Raw genomic sequence first — 20,365 nt, forward strand, 5'->3', positions numbered from 1 at the left:
AGACCCAAGCTGCCAAAGCAGTGAAAAACACAACCATGATAATATTATTAGGAAGAGGAAAAAGAAAAAAAGATGATTTAAGGATGTTGAATAAATTTTGCTCTAATTTTTTCTTTTTTCTGTATTGACTGAAAGAGTTGTATGATCCTTAATTCTTTGTCCTAAAATGGACTTTTTGGCCCATTCCTCTTCTCTGGAATCTGTGGCCATTCTCATTTTGTCACGCAGTTCTCCTGTTGGGTTCTTTTTTTCTTTTTTCTAACCTCTTCCAACAGTCTCATTAGAAGATCCCTTTGAGTCTGCAGACATGATGGGTTTCATTGGCTGTCTGGAGAGGACCAAACAAATCCATCCCAAGGGCACAAACTCAAAACTCTGAGTTGTAGGAGATCTGGTGATGAAGACTAGGTTGCAGATGGTGAGATCCTGTTGGTAGTAATCAGGAGGCCACACACACTCCCATTCAGTTGTTGTGTTAGGAGGATGACGATCGTCTCAGCCACACAAGGCTGCTTCAGGGTTCTGTCTGCGGTGATTGATTCCTTCTCTGACTCCAGTTGTATCCTTGAACCAGACACATAGGACAACTTTTTTTTTTTTTTTTTTTTTGCGGTACGCGGGCCTCTCACTGTTGTGGCCTCTCCCGTTGCGGAGCACAGGCTCCGGACGCGCAGGCTCAGTGGCCATGGCTCACGGGCCCAGCCACTCCGCAGCATGTGGGATCTTCCCGGACCGGGGCACGAACCCATGTCCCCTGCATCGGCAGGTGGACTGTCAACCACTGAGCCACCAGGGAAGCCCTAGGACAACTTTTAAACTCAAATTATTTTAGGTCTTTGTGTTCTTCCTTCTCTGTTCTCCCTATACTGTTACCACATAATTATGACCATCCTATAAAGCCTTTAACATCTGCTTTTTACCACGTGTTAAAATAATTTTTATAAATATGCTCGTAATACCTATATTTTGAAAAAAACCCAGATGAGCCATAAATGAGAAAATCAACCATACTTATTATAGCAACAATGCTTTATAACCTTATTTTTTTCACTCAAAAATATATTCTGAGCATCTTTTCTTATTAACATTTTCTTTAATATTAAATAACTCATTTTTGATTATCTTGGCAATTGACAATGCTTTAATGGAATGCAGTGCATTATATTTGTAGTTAAATGTTGGTACATATTCTAAATTTCCTTAGGATAAATTCCTTGTAGTGGAGTTGCTGGTATGCTTCCCCCTTTTGCTTTGTTTTTTATTATATATTGTTAATTTGTCCTCCAAAGAAGTGTTGGTTTTAGATTTTCACATAGATTTCCACTGCTTCTTATTCCTCAGAAACAAAAGTACACAAAGAAAAAGCAAACCAATAACCAACTAAAATTAGACAATTCTCTGCAGGTTTAGTTAGGCCCTTCCGACTCCACGGGTCAATAGCATTGTTATCATCCAGGAACTTGTTAAAAATTTAGCTTTCAGGACCCACCCCAAATGTATTGAATCAGAATCTGTACTTGAATAAGATCAGTAGTGATTTATAAGCATATAAAAGTTTGAGAAACACTGTTTTAGATAATTCCCCGTAATATTTTGCCTTTTAAGTGAACTTTTGATAAGTAGTGACAGTCTATACAATGTAATTTTTTTCCTGACAAATACCTGAAGTACAGATACTGTATGCTGAATTTAGTCATGTGGTGGGATAGGAATGTGGTTTATTGTGAACGTTGACGAGTGAGATTATAACTGATCAAAGATATCAGAAACACATTTTCAAATAATGAAATAGAACTACAGTGAATGTCAAAATTGGCCTGGGAAAATATGCCAGCTATTTTGGTAATAGAGCTTTCACCCAAATAAAATAATCTGGACAATTTCAATAAGCTGATATATCATCCAAGTATATCCTGAGTCTCTAGGAATTAGATCTTAGTGATTTATAAGAACATAAAGTTTGATAAGCACTGTTTTATGTAATTCCCCATAAACATGCTCCAAACAAGGAGAAATAGTCAAGTTGTAGTTAGGGGGCTGGGGCAGCTTTTGACCACCCCCACCAAGCATCTGATTGGCTGTTCTAAATCCCATTATGATTAAGTCCTACTGACTCCCTACAAAATCATTGGAGGTTTTCTAAAAGAAATGAGTGGAAAACAAAATTGCTGAGTGCCAATCAATTAAAAATCTAATGTAAACTCTAATGCTCCCTTTGTTCACTGTATTCTGACTCTTTTCATAGATTAAAAATCTTCTACCTGTATTACCAGTTTCACCTTCTGGATAGAGTAGTGTATTGAGTCTGAATCCCAGTCACCTTCTACTTGTGTAATCAAGGTAAACTTCTCAACTTCCTAAGGAAAAGTGAGAATTAAAGTATCTATTTTGCAGAGTCTTGGTGAAGATTGAAGAACATGAACATAAAGCAGATAGTAGGTTCTAATTATTAGTTATAACAATTTATTAGTTCTGGGATGCAGTTCCAGATATAGCACATAGTATATAAATCTTATGATGATAACCAAACTCACTATTTACAGTGGTCTTACAGTTAAATAAATCCCAAACAAATGCACGAATGAAAAGGATTGAATTCAAAAGTTTAAAATTCTATCCCGTTTATAACCGAATTGTTTAATAATAAATTAATTACCTGGGAGGGTATGTTAAATACAAAGGGGGAAACATATTCAAAATCAAATAAGCACCTTACATTCATTTGAACATCAACTTCAATATCAGTATGAACACAAGCACATTAAAGTGTCCCCAAATTGTAAAGCATGAACTCATTTCTTCATTTTGTTGTTTTAATTCTAGCTGATAAGAAAAATTAATCATATGTATTTATAGATTCATACACTTAAAATTTCAGAATAAGACAACTCATTCCTGGCAGGAGCTGTTCCATTGCTTGGCATTCTTGAATTTTGAAGTTTCCAAGAACACACACAAACCACAGGAGAGATTTGGAGCCGTGTAACCTCCTAGTAAGTTTTGATATATTGAATACTTGGGAAACCCATAGATTCCCAAGATCTTTTCATTCTTTTCTCTTTCGGGGGACAGACACTCATCTTAAACTCAAGGAATTTTTCTACCACACTATTTTTAAAATTTGTATTGTTTTATATATCAATTATACAAAACTGTATTATTCATATACGTATCTATTTATAGCTCTGTATCTTAAAGAATAACACTAAAACAAATACCTATAATACTTAGGGAACAGAACTCAATGTGTCTTTTCTTTCCCTTCATATCCTGAAGAAACCAGTCTCCTTAATTTTATGTTAATTGTTCCCTTGCTTTTCTTTATAATTTAGCACATCTACACACATCTCTATTTAGTATTTTGCTTACTTTTACTTGTTTTTCACTTTATGTGTGTGGAATTATAATGTCTTCTCTCCCTCTTTGCCCAGAAATAGTTTTTTTTTAAAATAAATTTATTTATTTATTTATTTATTTTTGGCTGAGTTGGGTCTTTGTTGCTGCATGCGGGCTTTCTCTAGTTGCGGTGAGCGGGGGCTACTCTTCGTTATGGTGCGCGGGCTTCTTATTGCTGGCTTCTCGTTGCGGAGCACGGGCTCCAGGCACATGGGCTTCAGTAGCTGTAGCACGCGGGCTCTAGAGCTGCAGGCTCAGTAGTTGTGGTGCATGGGCTTAGTTGCTCCGCGGCATGTGGGATCTTCCCAGACCAGGGCTCGAACCCTTGTGCCGTGCATTGGCAGGTGGATTCTTAACCACTGCGCCACCAGGGAAGTCCCAGCAATCTATTTTTGAGAGCCATCAGTCTTCTTAAATGTTGATCTGTGGCCCTGTGGTTCATTCATTTTCATGGATGCACAACATCCCATTGAATGAATACACTACAATTTAATTATCCTTTCTATTGCTGAGAGATATTTGCCTTTTTAAAAAGTTATGTCCTATTATGAACAATTCTGCTACATTCTTCTACAAGTGTTAGGTGCAAGAGTTTCTCTAGGGTAAGAATTCCCAGCATCAATATGAACCTGCGTCCTGTTGCATCGAGAATGGGTTATATAGATGCCAGAATATTGATCCCTTCAGCCTGGGAGGCATGTGGACAGGGCCTGGGCAGTAGGAACTCCATAACTGATTATCAACTGCCTGAATAATTGATTGCCTCTAGCCACAAGCAGCCTGGAGTAGACTGGCTGTGCTGGCCAGTGGGCGTATGTTCAGTGTTACCAGGCAATATAGAGAACAGTTTTCCACTCCTAGAAACAGTTTATGAGAGTCTGCTTTGCTTCATATGCTTGGTAACACTTAATAATATGTCAAAATTTTAACCTTTCCAATTTGGAAGATATGAAATATTTCTTTGAGATTTTAATTTGCATTTCCCTAATGACAAATCAGGCTGAGAATTTTTTTCCCACATATTTCTAGGCCACCATTATTTCTTTTTTGTGAACATCATGCAGTTGTATTTTCAAAAATGTATTTAGATGCATTTATACCCCTTCTGTTCTGTGCTCTCTATTTGTTCTTTCTATTTTGTCCTTTTTTTCTCTTTTGCTCCTTTGTCTTTTTTGGAAATTGATTGACATATTTTCCCCTCTTGTTCCATTTTTCCTAGTACTAGTTTTCCTTGTACTAGTTTTGTACTAGTACATTGTACAAACTAGCATTGTACTAGTTTTCCTTGTACTCGTTTGACCTTTCTGTTCTTTTTTTACTTTTTATAAGTGGTTAACCTATGGATTTTAATACATACTTTTAACTTAAAGTATATTTATCCTTTTCCCACCTCATACAGAAATCTTAGATTGCCTTAACTACCAGAGTTTAATTCTCATTATTTTCACTATTTTTAACTTCACAAATTAGAAACCATTATTTTGTTTTTTACCTCCTTGTCTGTTTAGGTTTACCTACATGCTTACCAATTTTTTTTTTACCTGCCCTTACATCTAGCATCACAGGCTATAGGATGATTTTCCTTCTTGAATTACATCCTTTAGAAGTACTTTTAGTAAGGGTCAGATGGCAGAAAACTTCTGTTTATATTTATTTTTTCTGCCTCAATAATACATTCTCAGAATCTTGAAGTTATCTTTCCCCTGTTTTATGGCTGCCACTGTTGCTGTTGAAAAATCAGATGTTTGTCCAATTGTCTTTCCTTTGTGAGTAATCTCTCTTCTCTACTTCTAAAGACTTCTTTTCATTGTTCTGCTGTTTTATTATGAGATGTGTAAGTGTGGTTTTCTTTCTATTTATTCTGCTTGGTTTCTGTTTGGCTTCCTAACTATGAAAGTCAGTGTCTTTCAGCATTCTGGAAAAAAAAATCTCTGTCACTATCTCTTTAAATGCTTTTTTTCTTCCATTTTTTTCTTTATAAGCTCTGATTAAAACTTTTTATAAAACTCTCCTTACACATATGTTGTCTTCCATTTAATTGTCACTCTTTGTCTTTTTTTTCCACTTTTTCACATTTGCCATCTCTTTGTCTCTTATTGCTATATCCTGGGTCTTATTTTCCCTCCTGATTCCTCTTTTATGTGTTTTCTTTTTGTGTGTCCATTCTTTTTTTTTTTTTTTTTTGCTACTCATTGAGTTTCCAATTATTCCAATTATTATATTTTTCATTTTTAGAATGTCTAGTTGTTACTTTTCAAATCAGCTTGGTCAGCTTTGAAAATTTTTGGTTACTTTAATATATTTCTCTAAACATATAGAAACAGAAGCTCATTCTTATTTTATATTCTGTATACCTTAGTTTCAGTACTGGAGTCTTTGAGTTTCTGAATGTGTAGTTTGTTGTTTCTTCTGATGCTTTGATTGCTTATTTTCTTATGTTTGATGATTTTCTGACTGTGAGCTCATTTTTCTTGGTATTTTATTGTGAGAATTCTTTGAAACCTGAATTTAAACTGCATTCTTCTAAAAATGATTGATATTAGCTTTTACTGGGTACTCTTTTAGTGCACTACCAACCTGGGACCACTTTATTCTTAGTTTTTTGCTTTTCTTTGGCAGGGGGTATTTAGGGAATTGCTTATAGTGTGAAGTCAGGCCCCAAATCCATATGAATGAAGTCTTATCCTGAAAAATTCCTAGGAGTGACTTTTTCTCCTCTCCACCCAGAGGCAAGGCCATGACAGACAAGTGGTCTCATGGTATCTCTTTCTCTTTCTGTTTCTACTTCTTTCTTTCTCTCCCCAGGGGAATTTTAAAATCCTGGTTTATATTCTAAGGATATTGCACTTCCAGTACCTAGATTTTATGAGCGGTGTTCTCAGCTCTGGTATTCCTTCATGCTCTGGGTTCCAGTGTTTGTCTCCCAACTGCAGGGCATGGGGCTCATTAAAACCCAGGTTCTAGGTTGTCTAAAATTTCCATGCCATCCCCAAGGCTAAGACAGGCTCCAGAACTCATACAACAGTAAATTCAACATTCTCGTTGTTTTATACCAGAAAAGAATTCTATTACTTTCCCTTCATTTCAGCTATGCATTTAAAATATATTTGATTTTTCGTTTTAGAATATGTGTTAGTATTATGCTGTGATTTGTTGCTATGAACATGCTACTGGAAGCAACAGCCCTGTTATATCTTTTACAAATAGGTTCCAACCCTCAGAGGGACTTATACTGGGATGTAAACTTCTCTATCCAGCTCCCTCTTTCTCATCAGTCTTTGTATTGCCTCCTATATGATCCTTAAATTGCTAAATATCAAAGAGTTTTGATTTCCCTTGGAGGTTAAAGAAATTTTATCTAGTGACTGGTAAAGGAAACACCTATGTTTTGTTGGGCCACTTCCCTCAGTCTTTCCTAATTTGAAAGTTGAATGGCTTTTTGAGGCCATGGCTATTACAGAGTGACCAGAATTACCTATGGTATTCCCTCCACTTCTCTTAAGAAATGTAAAAGAAATACCACACTTGAGAACACCTTCACAGTGGGGCTTCTGTGGCTCCACAAGAAGATTTTGAGAAACCATGGGTTTGCTGGGCCTATCACAACTTCCTGGGTGTGGCTCTATGGCTGGAAAACCCTTCTGTGGTTTGTATGTGTTCTTAGAAGCTCTAAAATACAACAATGTAAAGATAATGACTTGTGAAAAATTCCAAAATGATGTGTTTGGTGCCTTCTGGTTCTGCATGTGTGCATGTTTCTGACAGTTTTCTTTTTAAAACATTTCTTATACAAGAAGCAGTAGCAGTACAAGGAATGCAACTCACTGCTATTTCACAGAATGTGCTGGTGACATGACTGACTTCTACTGGGGAAACACAAGTTTCAAGCCTGGCAGAAAAAGCTTTTCAGTTTATTTCACATGTTTTAATGTGTAATTTTTTATTTTATATGTACATGCTATCAGTGATTTTCTCTTCACAGTTATCTATTTTTAAAGAAACCTTTCATTTACCTTGAATGGTGTGTTTATATATGCTTCTGGTAGGGTCACAAAGCTGTTTAAAACTATGAAAATTTCTTGCTACTTAGAAAATCCCCTTTAACCACATTTTAGGATAAGTATTGGAGGTGTAATGTGCCAATTATAGATTACCTTGTTATTGCAAACATATTGCAGAATTTCACACTAATAGTAGTAATATAGAAGTATGGCTAGCACTATGATGTGAAATGAAAGGCTTTCTTCCATATTTCATCTCTGGTTAATCAATGCGAGAATTTAATCATCAAACTAGGAGAGAAATTAGCAGCATTGTCAAAAGGAAAAAATAAATTCCAGATGAGATTTGGAAAGAAGGGGGAATTGGTGGATTAGGTAGCTGCTTCTAAAAAGAAGCTTGAGATGTAATATTATGTGAATTATCAGAAGTTGGTGCCAGTTAAGTTGTGGGATTTGAGAAAATATGTGGGAGAAAGGAGTCTGAAAAAGGTTTGAAATAAATTCACATAGGTTGTTAAAAAAATTGGAAAATTTTGACATGAGTATTTAATAAGTGACTTACGTCGTTATCCAAGTATTTAGAATGTGTTGCTTCAAATGCATTGTCATGGAGAGACTAGGATCTTGAAGAAGTCTAGAGAAGCAGCTGGCAGCTTTGGAAAGAAGAAACATTTTGAGAGAGAATGGAATTGAAACATCAAGGCAGAATGGACTTGAGATTTTAATATATAAGTATGGAGAAAACTAAGACTTAGAAAAAAACCCCCAGGACCCCTTAAAGAAAAGGACTGCTATTGACTTCACAAAAAGGTGACCAAACTCCCCACCGCTGCCGGTTTCTAATTATGGTAGGTAGGAAGAAAAAGACACAACAGAGGTAACTGGAAAAAAATCATAGAACATTTTATTTTAAAAAATCCTCAAGAATGTTTGTCTGAGACTGTTTTGCTTAGTGGCCTTGATATTTGACACCTTTCATGATGCAGAATATGCCAATCTCAGTTAGTCTGGCCAAGAAGGAAGCAGTTACAAAAATTTAGTTGGCAAGTGTAAATAGTAGTATCACATAAGGACAGTGTGTTCCAAGCCAAGCACTTTGTTGTGTGCAAAAGTATGGACTACATAGGTTAAAAATAATTTTTGTAGCCATGAGTATTTTTTCTAGCCATGAATATGTGTCATGGAACATCTTGAGAGCAATATTTAAAATATAGGTGCTGCTTCATGTTTTATTATCACCTACATGTTGCACATAAGTTTTAAAAAGTACAGTATTATTATTATTATTATTATTTTTTACGGTACGTGGGCCTCTCACTGTTATGGCCTCTCCTGTTGCGGAGCACAGGCTCCGGACTTGCAGGCTCAGCGGCCGTGGCTCATGGGCCCAGCCGCTCCGCGGCACGTGGGATCTTCCCAGGCTGGAGCACGAACCCGTGTCCCCTGCATCGGCAGGTGGACTCTCAACCACTGCGCCACCAGGGAAGCCCTACAGTATTATTTTTGAGGGTGAATACTTTGAAAAAGAAAACATGATCAGGGAATTCTAAAAGTAACAGTTGAGAGATGATGCAAATTAATTCTCAAGGTTATTCTTGCATTCTAACATAACGGTAGAAGAAGTTAATCTTCAGTCTTAAAAAATGAATGGCATGAAATACAAGTTTACATATACAAGTCAGACTGCATCCGAGAGAGCACTCACTATAGGACAGAGTGAAACTTGTATTTAAAACAATCACTCTGTGTCTTAAAACTGAGTATTTTTGCAATACAAATAAAAATTTCTTCCACATTTCATCTTTACACTTACTCTTTATATATCCTGAGATTTTATAGAAGAGACTTCTTTGGCTTCAGTTGCCAAATAGTGGTTAAATACATATTAGCAACATTATGTTTTTAAATAAATAAATAAATAAATTTTTGGCTGCGTTGGGTCTTCATTGCTGTGCACGGACTTTCTCTAGTTGTCGCGAGTGGGGCTGCTCTTGGTTGCAGTGCGTGGGCTTTTCATTGCGGTGGCTTCTCATTGCGGAGTGTGGGCTCTAGGCGTGCGGGCTTCAGTTGTTGTGGCACGAGGGCTCTAGAGTGCAGGCTCTGTAGTTATGGCGCACGGGCTTAGTTGCTCTGTGGCATGTGGGATCTTCCCGGACCAGGGATTGAACCCATGTCCCCTGCATTGGTAGGCGGATTCTTTTTTTAAAAAATTAATTAAGTTATTTTATTTTTGGCTGCATTGGGTCTTCGTTTCTGCGCGCGGGCCTTCTCTTGTTGCGGTGAGCAGGGGCTACTCTTTGTTGCAGTGCGTGGGCTTCTCATTGCGGTGGCTTCTCTTGTTGCAGAGCACGGGCTGTAGGCATGAGGGCTTCAGTAATTGTGGCTCATGGGCTCTAGAGTGCAGGCTCAGTAGTTGTGGCGCATGGGCTTAGTTGCTCCACGGCATGTGGGATCTTCCCAGACCAGGGCTTGAACCCGTGTCCCCTGCATTGGCAGGCAGATTCTTAAGCACTGCACCACAAGGGAAGCCCCGGTGGGCAGATTCTTAACCACTGTGCCACCAGGGAAGTCCCTATTTGCAACTTTAAAGCAAAAGTAAAATAAGCATTTTCGTTGTGGTATCAGGAGCACATCAATAGCCAAGGCACTTTCCGGCACGGACTTCTTATAGAGTCTGAGAGGGAAGACAACACCAACAATCCAAAATCTGTTAACCTTTTCTCATTGTCAAGATTACCTCAAATTCCTCTTATCTGAGGCCATTTTTTCAAAAGCTATTTTGGGCAAAATAATTGTCATAGCAGATTATAAAATGGATATGCAATGCCTCTAGGTATCAGTTTAACCTTTGGATCACACCGAATGACCAGAAAGGGAATGACCCAGTTATTTTGAGATCTTGGAGAATCATCTTCCTAAGTTGTTCTTTCAACTGTTGACTGACGTTGAAGGACTGTGTAAAAGATCCATAGTAAACTCTCAAGCGTCATTGTTGAAGAGATGTTGTTGAAACTGACCATTACACTATCCCAGGCTCCTTTTGAAGGACTCATGGAAGAAATTTTTCACAGAAAATAAGTTTACTTCTCTTATAGACATTGTGAATGTTAGAACTACTGTGTTTTCTTTGTTACTTTGTGTTTTAGTTTGCCAGGCCTGCCATAATACAATAGTATAGACTGGGCGGCTGACACAACGGAAATTAATTTTCTCACAGTTCTAGGGCAAAGTTGGTTTTTCCTGAGGCTTCTCTCCTTGGCTTATAGATGGCTGCTTCTTGCTGTGTTCTCACATGGCCTCTTCTTTGTGCAGACATGCCCCTGTCATCTCTTCTTCTTCTTATAAGGTCACCAGTCCTATTGGATTAGAGCCTCACCCTTATGACCTCATTTAACCTTAATTACCTCTTGAAAGGCCTTATCTCCAAATATAGTCACATTTGGGGATTAGGGCTTCAACATATGACTTTTAGCGGAACACAGTTCAGTCCATAACACTTTGATAGCTGGGAATTTGAAAGGCAGATCTGTGTAACACAGTAAGCAGTATCAGAAAACACTTGACATTATTTTTCTATCCGTATTTTCCCTTTAACTTGATATTCTTTTTTTCTTTTTTTATACATACTATATTTTTTTGTAAGCTACCTTAAAACTTTTTATAAGACAGAGGGCAAATAAGTAAATAAATAAATTCTTATCTGTAGCAGATTTTTATGGATATTTGCTCACTGAAGTGATCAGAAAGAATTGTATTCTTGGGGGCCAAAAGATGCTGGAGGAGGTTCTGTGATCATACTCCCCTGAGTATACTTACTTATTTATATAAGTGTTTAGGTTTATAATGTATACTTATATCAATGTTTAGGCTTATATATTGTAATGGATCAGTTGTTTCTCCCTTTGATAATATAAAAGAACATCAATGGAATTAAGATTTTATAGACAATGAAGTTGTTTTCCTAATTGTGTCAATTCTTCTTTCTCTTATTCTAGAAAAGTTTTATCAGAAAAGAACAACAGTCTGTCAAGCCAGAATCAAAGCCACAACCCAGGTATATCTTTTATATGATAGCAGAAAAGTTTAAATTAATATGCTTGCTTTTGGTTTTATCTTGACTTAAGTATCTGGTTTAAAGAAATGTAGGTTGTTGAAAGCTCAAGTTTTCAACGTATCTTTTTCAAAGTTCCCATTTAATTTGACTAAGGCAAGGATAAAATATTCTTATTTTTTTGAGTGTATTAATGCTCCTTCAGTAGACCAGGCTATAGGTTTACTTTGCAGTGGCAAGTAAAAGCATTGTAAACAGTACTGTATGATGTTTCAGCAGTTTTGTTTATTAGAAACTATGTCCTGCAATTCACTATGGTACAGCATGCCTTTCAGTGACTCTATGAGGCATTCTTAAGATTGCTCTTCTTCTTTGTGTAGCAAATTTGTTGACAAACGTTTGTGAAAAAAATAACTGATTTTGTGAGATAGATTGGAGAGTGAGATGGAAAGAAGAGATTTTGGAAAATTAACTGAAGTTTCTGAAAAGGACAGGTTTCAGACCTGTGCTTTCTTTTGCACTGGTAATACATTAATTTATTAATTCACCAGATATTATTTTTGTACTGACTCAGTGCAAAGCTCTGTGTCAAGCCATATAGATGCAAATAGCAAAAGGGTAAACCTTGGAGACTGAAGTTTGTCAGAGCAACCAGTTTGGAAAACTTACCCCCTAGTAAATACAGGTTTATTCAAATATATTTTTCAGGCTACCTTCTCTTACTTGACATCCTTCTTAATTCCTTCTCTCAGTTACTCAAAAGGTGTGGTCCGTAATCCTTCATTCACAATTCCAAAATCTGGAAAGCTCCAGAAACTGAAAGTTGATGTCACCTGAGGTGGTGCCAAAACCTGACCTGAAGTAATAAGTGATCATGATTACTCATAATCTCTACTTTTCCCACTTCATGTGAATATTCATACCTTGCATACATATTAACATTAATTATATTAGCTAATTAATATTAAATGTTCAATGATGGGACACTGCCCCAGACTCTACTTAAATGTTACATAATATATGGTATACATGCTATATTAATTTCCTAGACTTTGAAACAAAATCTGAATTCCCAAATACATCTGACTCTAAGGTTCAGGTATTATGGAATTACACTATATGGTAAATCTTGGCCAAATATGACTGTGAAATAATGCCAAACAATTGTTTAAACCTCCAATAAATAAATATCCAGTTTAAGATTAGATGTTTTCTGAGAGTTAGTCTCATAATAAATTTAGTAGTAGCTAAATTCATTAGTAGTAGCACTCATTCTGTGCTTAGTTTGTACGAGGTACTTTCATATAACTCCCATAACAACACATGATGTATTTGATTATCACCATTTTACTGATGGGTAAACTGAGGTTGAATATTTCACTTAGGGTCAATCAGCTAGTCTGTGATAGAGCTGGATTCAAACGTAGGTCCTTTAATTGCAGTCATTGCTACATAATATAAGCTAAATTATGCCAGAATGATCCCTGGCTAAAATTTCAAGTTCTGTGAGAGCAGGGGTAGTTGATTCTGTTAACATTTCTATCTATAGCTCATGGCACAATCCCAGCAACGTAGTAGATACTCAGAAAATATAACTGAACAAATGAACAATTTCCAGAGGAAAAGGAAAAAAAGATTGTCTTGTCCTGATCAGAAAATTTTCTTTCAGTCTTTCACAGTTTATTCATTTAACAAGAAACATTAAGCACCTGCTGTATTAGATGCTAAGGACGGGGAGAACAAGAGAGACTCCTTACATTTGTGGAATTTAAAGCCTAGGCAGAGTTCTCAGTTGCTGTTCACCATGGAGGGAGACAGAAATTGGAGTTTAAGTCCTTTCAGATGACAGGACTTAGTAAACACCTCAGTCTCTCCATGGAAGTCTTAGAAGACCAACACCTACGGAGTGGAGATTATACCCCAGGACTAAGGAATTCACCTTAGTACAAGGGACGAAACAAACAGATTCACCCTAACAAAAACATAAAACTAAGCCTCAACAAGTTCAAGATGATAAACCAGTAACTTAGCTACCACCTTGAATTAAAAAACAATCAACATTCTTTCAAGGACAGTAACATAATCCGCAATCCCTACAATGTACAATGTTTACTACACAGCAACTAAGATGTTAGACATGTTAAGAAACAGGAAAATCTGGCTTACATCAAAGAAAAAGATATCCCAAATGTTAGAATTAGCAGACAAGAGCTCAAAAGTAGTTATTATAAATGTTCAAGAACTTAAAGAAAAAGATATTCCTAATAACAGAGAATCCCAGTGCATAAATGGAAAATATAAGGACAATAATCAAATGAAAGTTCTGGAACTGAGAAATAACTTATCTGATGTGAAAATTTCATTGAATGGTTGAACACCATATTGGAGAAGGCAGTAGAGAAGATTAGTAAACTTGTAGATCTATAGACTAATCTGAACAAAACGATTGATTGAGAACAAAATGAACAAAGCCTGATGGGCCTATAAATTAATATCAAGTGGCCTATCATATATGAATTGGAGTCTCAGAAGAAGAGAACTAGGATAAGGCAGAAAAAGTAGTTGAAGAAATAGTAGCTGGGGGCTTCCCTGGTGGCGCAGTGGTTAAGAATCCGCCTGCCAGTGCAGGTGACATGGGTTCGAGCCCTGGTCCAGGAAGATCCCACATGCCATGGAGCAACTAAACCTGTGCACCACAACTACTGAGCTTGTGCTCTAGAACCCACAAGCCACAACTCCTGAGCCCACAGGCCACAACTACTGAAGCCAGTGCGCCTAGAGCTCGTGCTCTGCAACAAGAGAAGCCACCGCAATGAGAAGCCCGTGCACTGCAATGAAGAGTAGCCCCCGCTCGTCGCAACTAGAGAAAGCCCACGTGCAGCAATGAAGACCCAACAAGCCAAAAATAAATTAATAAAATAAATACATTTATATAAAAAAGAAAGAATGGCTGGAAATTTCCAAATTTAATGAAAAACATCTTTATGTGTCCAAGAAGATATCACATCTAAGCAAGATAGTCACAAGAAAAAACACGTAAGCATATCATAGGTAAAGAGTTGAGAATTAAAGACAAAGAAAAACCTTTGAAATAACCAGCAGGGAAAAATACACATTGTACAAAGGGTTACAAATCTGAGAATGATGGATGTCTTCTCACTGGAAATGATGCAGACCAGAAGGCAATGAAATTATATATTTAAAGTGCTAAAAGAAAGAGATTATCAACTGATAATTCTGTATCTAGTGAAACTATCTCACAGTATTGAGGTTGAAAAAAGAAATTTTCAGCTAAATTAAAGAAATGAGGATATACTGCCAACTGATCTGTTTTTCACAAATGTTAAAGGAAGCTCTTCATGCTGAGAGAAATGACACCTGTTGTATATTTGAATCTACAGGAAGAAATAAAGAACATTGAACATAGAAAATATATGATGAAAATATACGAAAAAGAATATTTTTTCCAATTATTTTTAAATTGAACATTTTAGGCAAAATCATAACATTATTATGGTACTTATAAGTAGGTGGATGCAAAAATATATATGACAATGCTAGCAAAATAATGGACTTATACTTTTGCAAGTTTCTTTCATTTTATGTGTAGTGGTATTAACTCTAAGTAGAGTGTGGTAGGAAAGCAAATTATAATTCCCATAGCAACCACTAATACAAAAAGATAAACCTAAAAGATAATATGAAAACTAAAATGGAATATCAAAAACTATTTGGTTATCCCAAAAGAAGACAGGAAAGGGAGAACATATAATGGGTGAATAAAAAACAAATAGTAAAATGGTAGACTTAAACCCAACTGTACCAACATTTATATTTCATATACAGAATAAACATGCTGTTAAAAGTAAGAGCTTGTCAGGATGGATAAAAAAGCAAGAACCAACTCTATGCTGTTTATAAGAGATGAACATAAAAAGACATTAATTGGAAGTAAAAGGTTAGAGAAAAGATACACAATGAAAAAAAGCTAGCAGAAGAGTGCTAGGGTGGCTATACATCAAAGTAGACTTCAAGGACGATTTCCAGACATAAAGAGGACACTTCATAATTGTAAAAGAATGAATTAATCAGAATTAGATAATAATCCTAAGGGTGTATGACTTAATAATAGAGCTTTAACACAAATAAAGCAGAAATTGACAGGATTAAAGAATAAAATGGACAACTGCATAATTATGACTGGAATTTTTTTACATGTCTTTTAGTAATTGATAGGAAAATTAGTAAAAAGAGTAAATGACAACATAGCAGATTTGAACAAACCGTCAACTGATTTGAACTAATTAACGTTTGTAGACTACAACCAACAAATGTAGAAGATACGTTTTTTTTTTTAAATGCACGTGTAACATTCATTATAGGGATAAGAACAGAAAGCAATGAAATAAAAAAACAGAAACAATAAAGCAAATTAAGAAAGCCAAAAGTTGGTTCTTTGAAAAGATTAGTAGAATTTGTAAGCTCCTAACAAAACTAAGAAAAAGAGATAAAACACAAATTACCAATATTAAAAATGAAAGAAGTAGAATCACTATATATTCTATAGACATTAAAAGGAGAAAAGATTATATGAATAAGTTCAGGCCTACCACATTCAATAACTGAGATGAAATGGACAAATTCTTGAAAAAAGACAACATACCAAAACTGACACAGAACAAATAGAAAATCTGAATAACCCATATCTATTAAAGACATTGAATTTGTCATCAAAAACCTTTTCACAAAAAGACTTGCTTTAAGGAAAAGAATACTATATATATTTAAGCTATTTGGTGGTGTTAGCTTATCTTCTTATGTAAGTCTTTTTCCTGTAAATATCCTTTACCTGGTTAGTTTGAGTGGGAAGTCTTTTTTTTTTCTCATAGGTATTACTAAAGTAAAATTTAGTCCAGCCCTTTCAATAATAAAAAGTTGTACAGTCTGAAAGGTGAGTGTTTATTGTATTTATTTTCCTGGAGCCAACTAGCTACTCTGAATGCTAAGCATTTTCCTGTACCGTCTGCCATCTGTTGCAGTATAAAGAGCTGTGGCAGTTTTGCAGGGACATCTAGCTAACTTTTGCAGGGCTGTCATAAACATTTTAGAGGATGATGGCTGAAGGGGAGTTTAGAGATCACTTGATTCAATTCTTTTAATTTCCAGGTGAGAAAGTAAAAGTTTAAAAAGATTAAGTGTCTTCTTCAAGGTCACAAAAGTAAAAAGAAAAAAACCCCCAAAATTGTTACTAGAGTCCAACACTCAATTCACAGCGTTCTTACACAGTCATGCTGCTTTTATGCCATCTGTATCTTAAATTTTAACAGCCTTTCTGATGATTACTTAAGAGAAGTAGACTGAAACTAATGAATTAGCAAGTACAAGAGTGGCTCTAGTGATTAAAACATATTACTAGATAGAATTCTGGTGAAAGAGAGAGATAAAAGAAAGTGAAACAATGTGAAAACAGAGTGAAGTAGTGAATGATATAAAACTAAATATTTCACATGCAGACACATTTCACTGAAAATATTTAAGTGAAACACTATTAAGATTTTCTTCTGCATTTGAAATCCTATACCATTTATGTCATAGAAATTCTGTGAAACTTTAGAATCCAAATGTTGGGACCCTTTAAGCTTGTCTTAAAGAATTTTTCTTGTTAGAGAGGAATCTCCCATATATTTTCAGCTAGAGGTTTCCGTAGAATATGCATGAGACAGAGTATATTATAACCTTCCATCAGTCATCTGTCAATTTCAGTAAGGTACTGGCCAATTTCTAAAGTACTTTTGCATTTCAAGGGTGAAAATATGTCACACATATATCACCATTGCCAGGCTACGATAAATATAAGAGAGTTTGGTTTTTTCCCCCTCTTCTTAGTTATAGAAAAAAACAATGATGGAATTCATTTACCCATAACCACAAGCTTTGAGAGAACTCTCTACAGCTGGCAAATAGAACTGGCTTATGCACCCACTCAGCAGTGTTTTTTAAGGAGGCAGTCACTTGGCTGTTAAAAGGTTGGGATGGGAAGTTAAGCAAACTAAAAATGCTGTTGCTGCACTTGATTTGGAATTACTGCAAATTTGGGCACCCACTCCTGTTCTTGAGAGGGAAGGGAACCTGTTACCTTATATGGATAAAGAGTGGTAGATAAGGCAGAGTTATAATTATTTTTGTCCTAATCTTCAGTGACCCTGAACCTAAAATGCATATTTTCACATTTCTATTTTTTTTTTTGTCCATCTTCTTGTGTTTTCAACTGTAAAGATCTCAAAATTTAGAAGGAGAGAAAAAGATATAACAGTAGTGCTTAGGTCCGTTTGCTATACAAATATGTATACAGATGTATATAAAACTTTTCATTAGCAGCATTATTAAACAAAGAACTATAATGCTCAAATCCAATACATTTAGGATAAATTTACCAGGTTCCAGATTCCACACAGTGGCTACCTGATTTTATTTTGGGGTTCTTAAATATATATTTGTGTTATTTTATGAGGGATATGATCTTATTGTCTTGATTTTCAATTCTGCTAAAAATACTCATTTCATACACACCCCTGCCCAACATTTAGAGAATATAATTTTCATAAATGAGCAATATAATGCAAATTATTTGATTTCAGAATGCAAGTTTCTATTTCCTCAATATTTCAATTTGAATGGTAAATTTTGAAATTTTAAAGCTCCATAAATGTCAGAAGATTGTTAGAAATCCTTAAGGTTAAAGTATGCTTGAGAAAGCCTAAAACCTTTTTTAAGGGAAAAGAAAGGTTATGATGAGCTTTTCAAAACAAGCCAAGCAATTTCAGTTCAAATAGAATTGCCAAAGGAACGTTTTTACGAGTTTTATTGTTTTTCAAAGTAAAATACTTTATGTAAGATTTCTAAACCAGAAAGAATTAAAGCCCAATAGATGTAATTCTTAATTTGTAATTTAAAAAAAAGTAATATGTACACAAATTATAATATATATGTTTATGTTTTTACCCTGATAAAGGTAAAAAGTGAATGATATTTTGCAATGAGGTGGGATCTTGTCTTTTCCTAGCATCATCTTTTTTAAATCTTTTCATTAACTTCTTCATGCTTAACGCATTTTCTCTTATTTTGTATGGTATCATTAATATAAAAATATCAAAAGCAGTTTATATTATTAACTAAAAGGAAATAATACATTAGCACACAGAGTTCATTCTCAATATCTAAGTGAAAATTGTGAACCAGGATTGTAATCTATTGTACTATTACCATGACATTGTACTTTTATTTTCTGTGAGAAAGATTTCTTCATATATCTTCCTTGAGGTCCACTTGAATTTGTTTGGCACCTCTAACTATATTGCAAATAGTATCTCCTTCTTTGTTCAGAGAAACTATTGTATTTCATGAATAAAACACTTATTCTCTTTTGATGTCTTTCAGCAGTGAGCTGTTAATTCTTTGCAGATTCATCGGACTTTAGTAATAAATTTTCCTTTCGTTGAATTTCTAAAGTACATAATTGTTTTTTAAAATGACTGATTTCCAAGTACAGAATAGAAAAATTGATGGGTCTTTAACTCATAGAGGAAAAATATTCTATAGTTAATTCATAATGTTAAAGTTGTAAGAAGTTGTAAAAGGTGGTCATCAGCCCTTCACCTTTTTACTATTTAATTTGTTTCAATTCTGGATGATAAAAACATTGTTTAAGTATACCATCTATGAAGTGTACCATTTTAGAACCCTTAAGTTCCTCTTTTTTTTTTCATTCTTTAGGATTCTAAGCATCCAGATAGTTCATGTAAACATGTAGATGAGGAATAATTATATATTTTCCCTTCCTATTTTGTAGCATGCTAGAACTAAAAGGGTAGTAGTAACCGGATATGACTCACTAATATGTTACTGAAAGGCAAAACTGTGCTAAGAATTCTAAATTTTCTCTTTTTTCATAAAATAGAATATATTACATTTACTGGCATATCTAAGTATGAAATTCATGTTTCAGAGTCTGGAGATTTAGCTAGGTACTTTAATGTTTCCTTTATATCTCTAAAATTACTGCATTTGTCCATCATCATTTTTTCTGAAATGGGTCAAGTCCTCTTATTTTATCTCAAAACAATTTTACAGTTTACCACCTAATAACTTTCCTTTGGCCTCTTCTAAAATTTGTTAATTACTAATGTAATATGAGCTTGTTTATGGTATCTTCTGTGAACAGATTATTTTTTCTGGGTCAGTACCCAGCCTAAGCATTTTTTGAAAATAAATTTATAGTGGATAATATTTCTCCAGTGATACTACCTCTAGTTGTATTTTGTCTTTGGGGAATTATAGAATATCAGAGTTTAAGGAACCTTAAAGATTTTCTACTGAAACACTCTACCCAAAGGGTGAATCTCCTCTATAACATGGTACCTACGTCACCTCTACTTGAAAACTCCAGGGATTAGTAATTACTCTGTTCAAGTGGAATCCATTTCATTCTAATTAGTGCTCTGACTTTGACAGCTCTCTCTATGAGGCTCAGCACCTATCCCCCTTGAGCTGGTACCCACTGGTCCTGATTCTGTCTTCTTGAAGCCACTCTAGTTACCAATTCTCTCTTTAGATTCTCTCTTTCTATACACACACACACACACACACACACACACACACATATCTTTATTAGATTTATATATTTATTAGGGTGCTAATTCAAATTAGCTTAAGTAAAATGGTAATTAAATCTGTTTGCTCATATAAGTAGAGATTCCAAGAGTGTAGAGTATGTCGGACATCTGTTCTTTTTATCTGTTTAACATCTTAGGCTCAACTGATTCAACAGGTTCAAGTAATGTCTTCAGGACGTGCTCTCCTTTCATTCATTTTAAATCTCTGCTTGCCCCTGTTTGGCCTTAAAACCTCTTACTACAGA

At 35.3% G+C, this 20,365-nt stretch overlaps 1 protein-coding gene across 1 annotated transcript in view; it reads left to right on the plus strand.

The window, feature by feature from the left end:
* Positions 1 to 20,365, plus strand: part of IQCM (IQ motif containing M) — a gene marked incomplete at both ends in the record, with an annotated part of 432,498 nt that overhangs the window by 170,230 nt on the left and 241,903 nt on the right. Inside the window, one exon of the mRNA XM_079697111.1 lies at positions 19,406 to 19,472. Within this exon, the coding sequence (XP_079553237.1) occupies positions 19,406 to 19,472 (67 nt within the window). The remainder of the gene's footprint in view (positions 1 to 19,405; positions 19,473 to 20,365) is intronic.

The sequence above is a fragment of the Hyperoodon ampullatus genome, assembly GCF_949752795.1.
Source record: "Hyperoodon ampullatus genome assembly, chromosome: 1".
NCBI lineage: Eukaryota > Metazoa > Chordata > Mammalia > Artiodactyla > Ziphiidae > Hyperoodon > Hyperoodon ampullatus.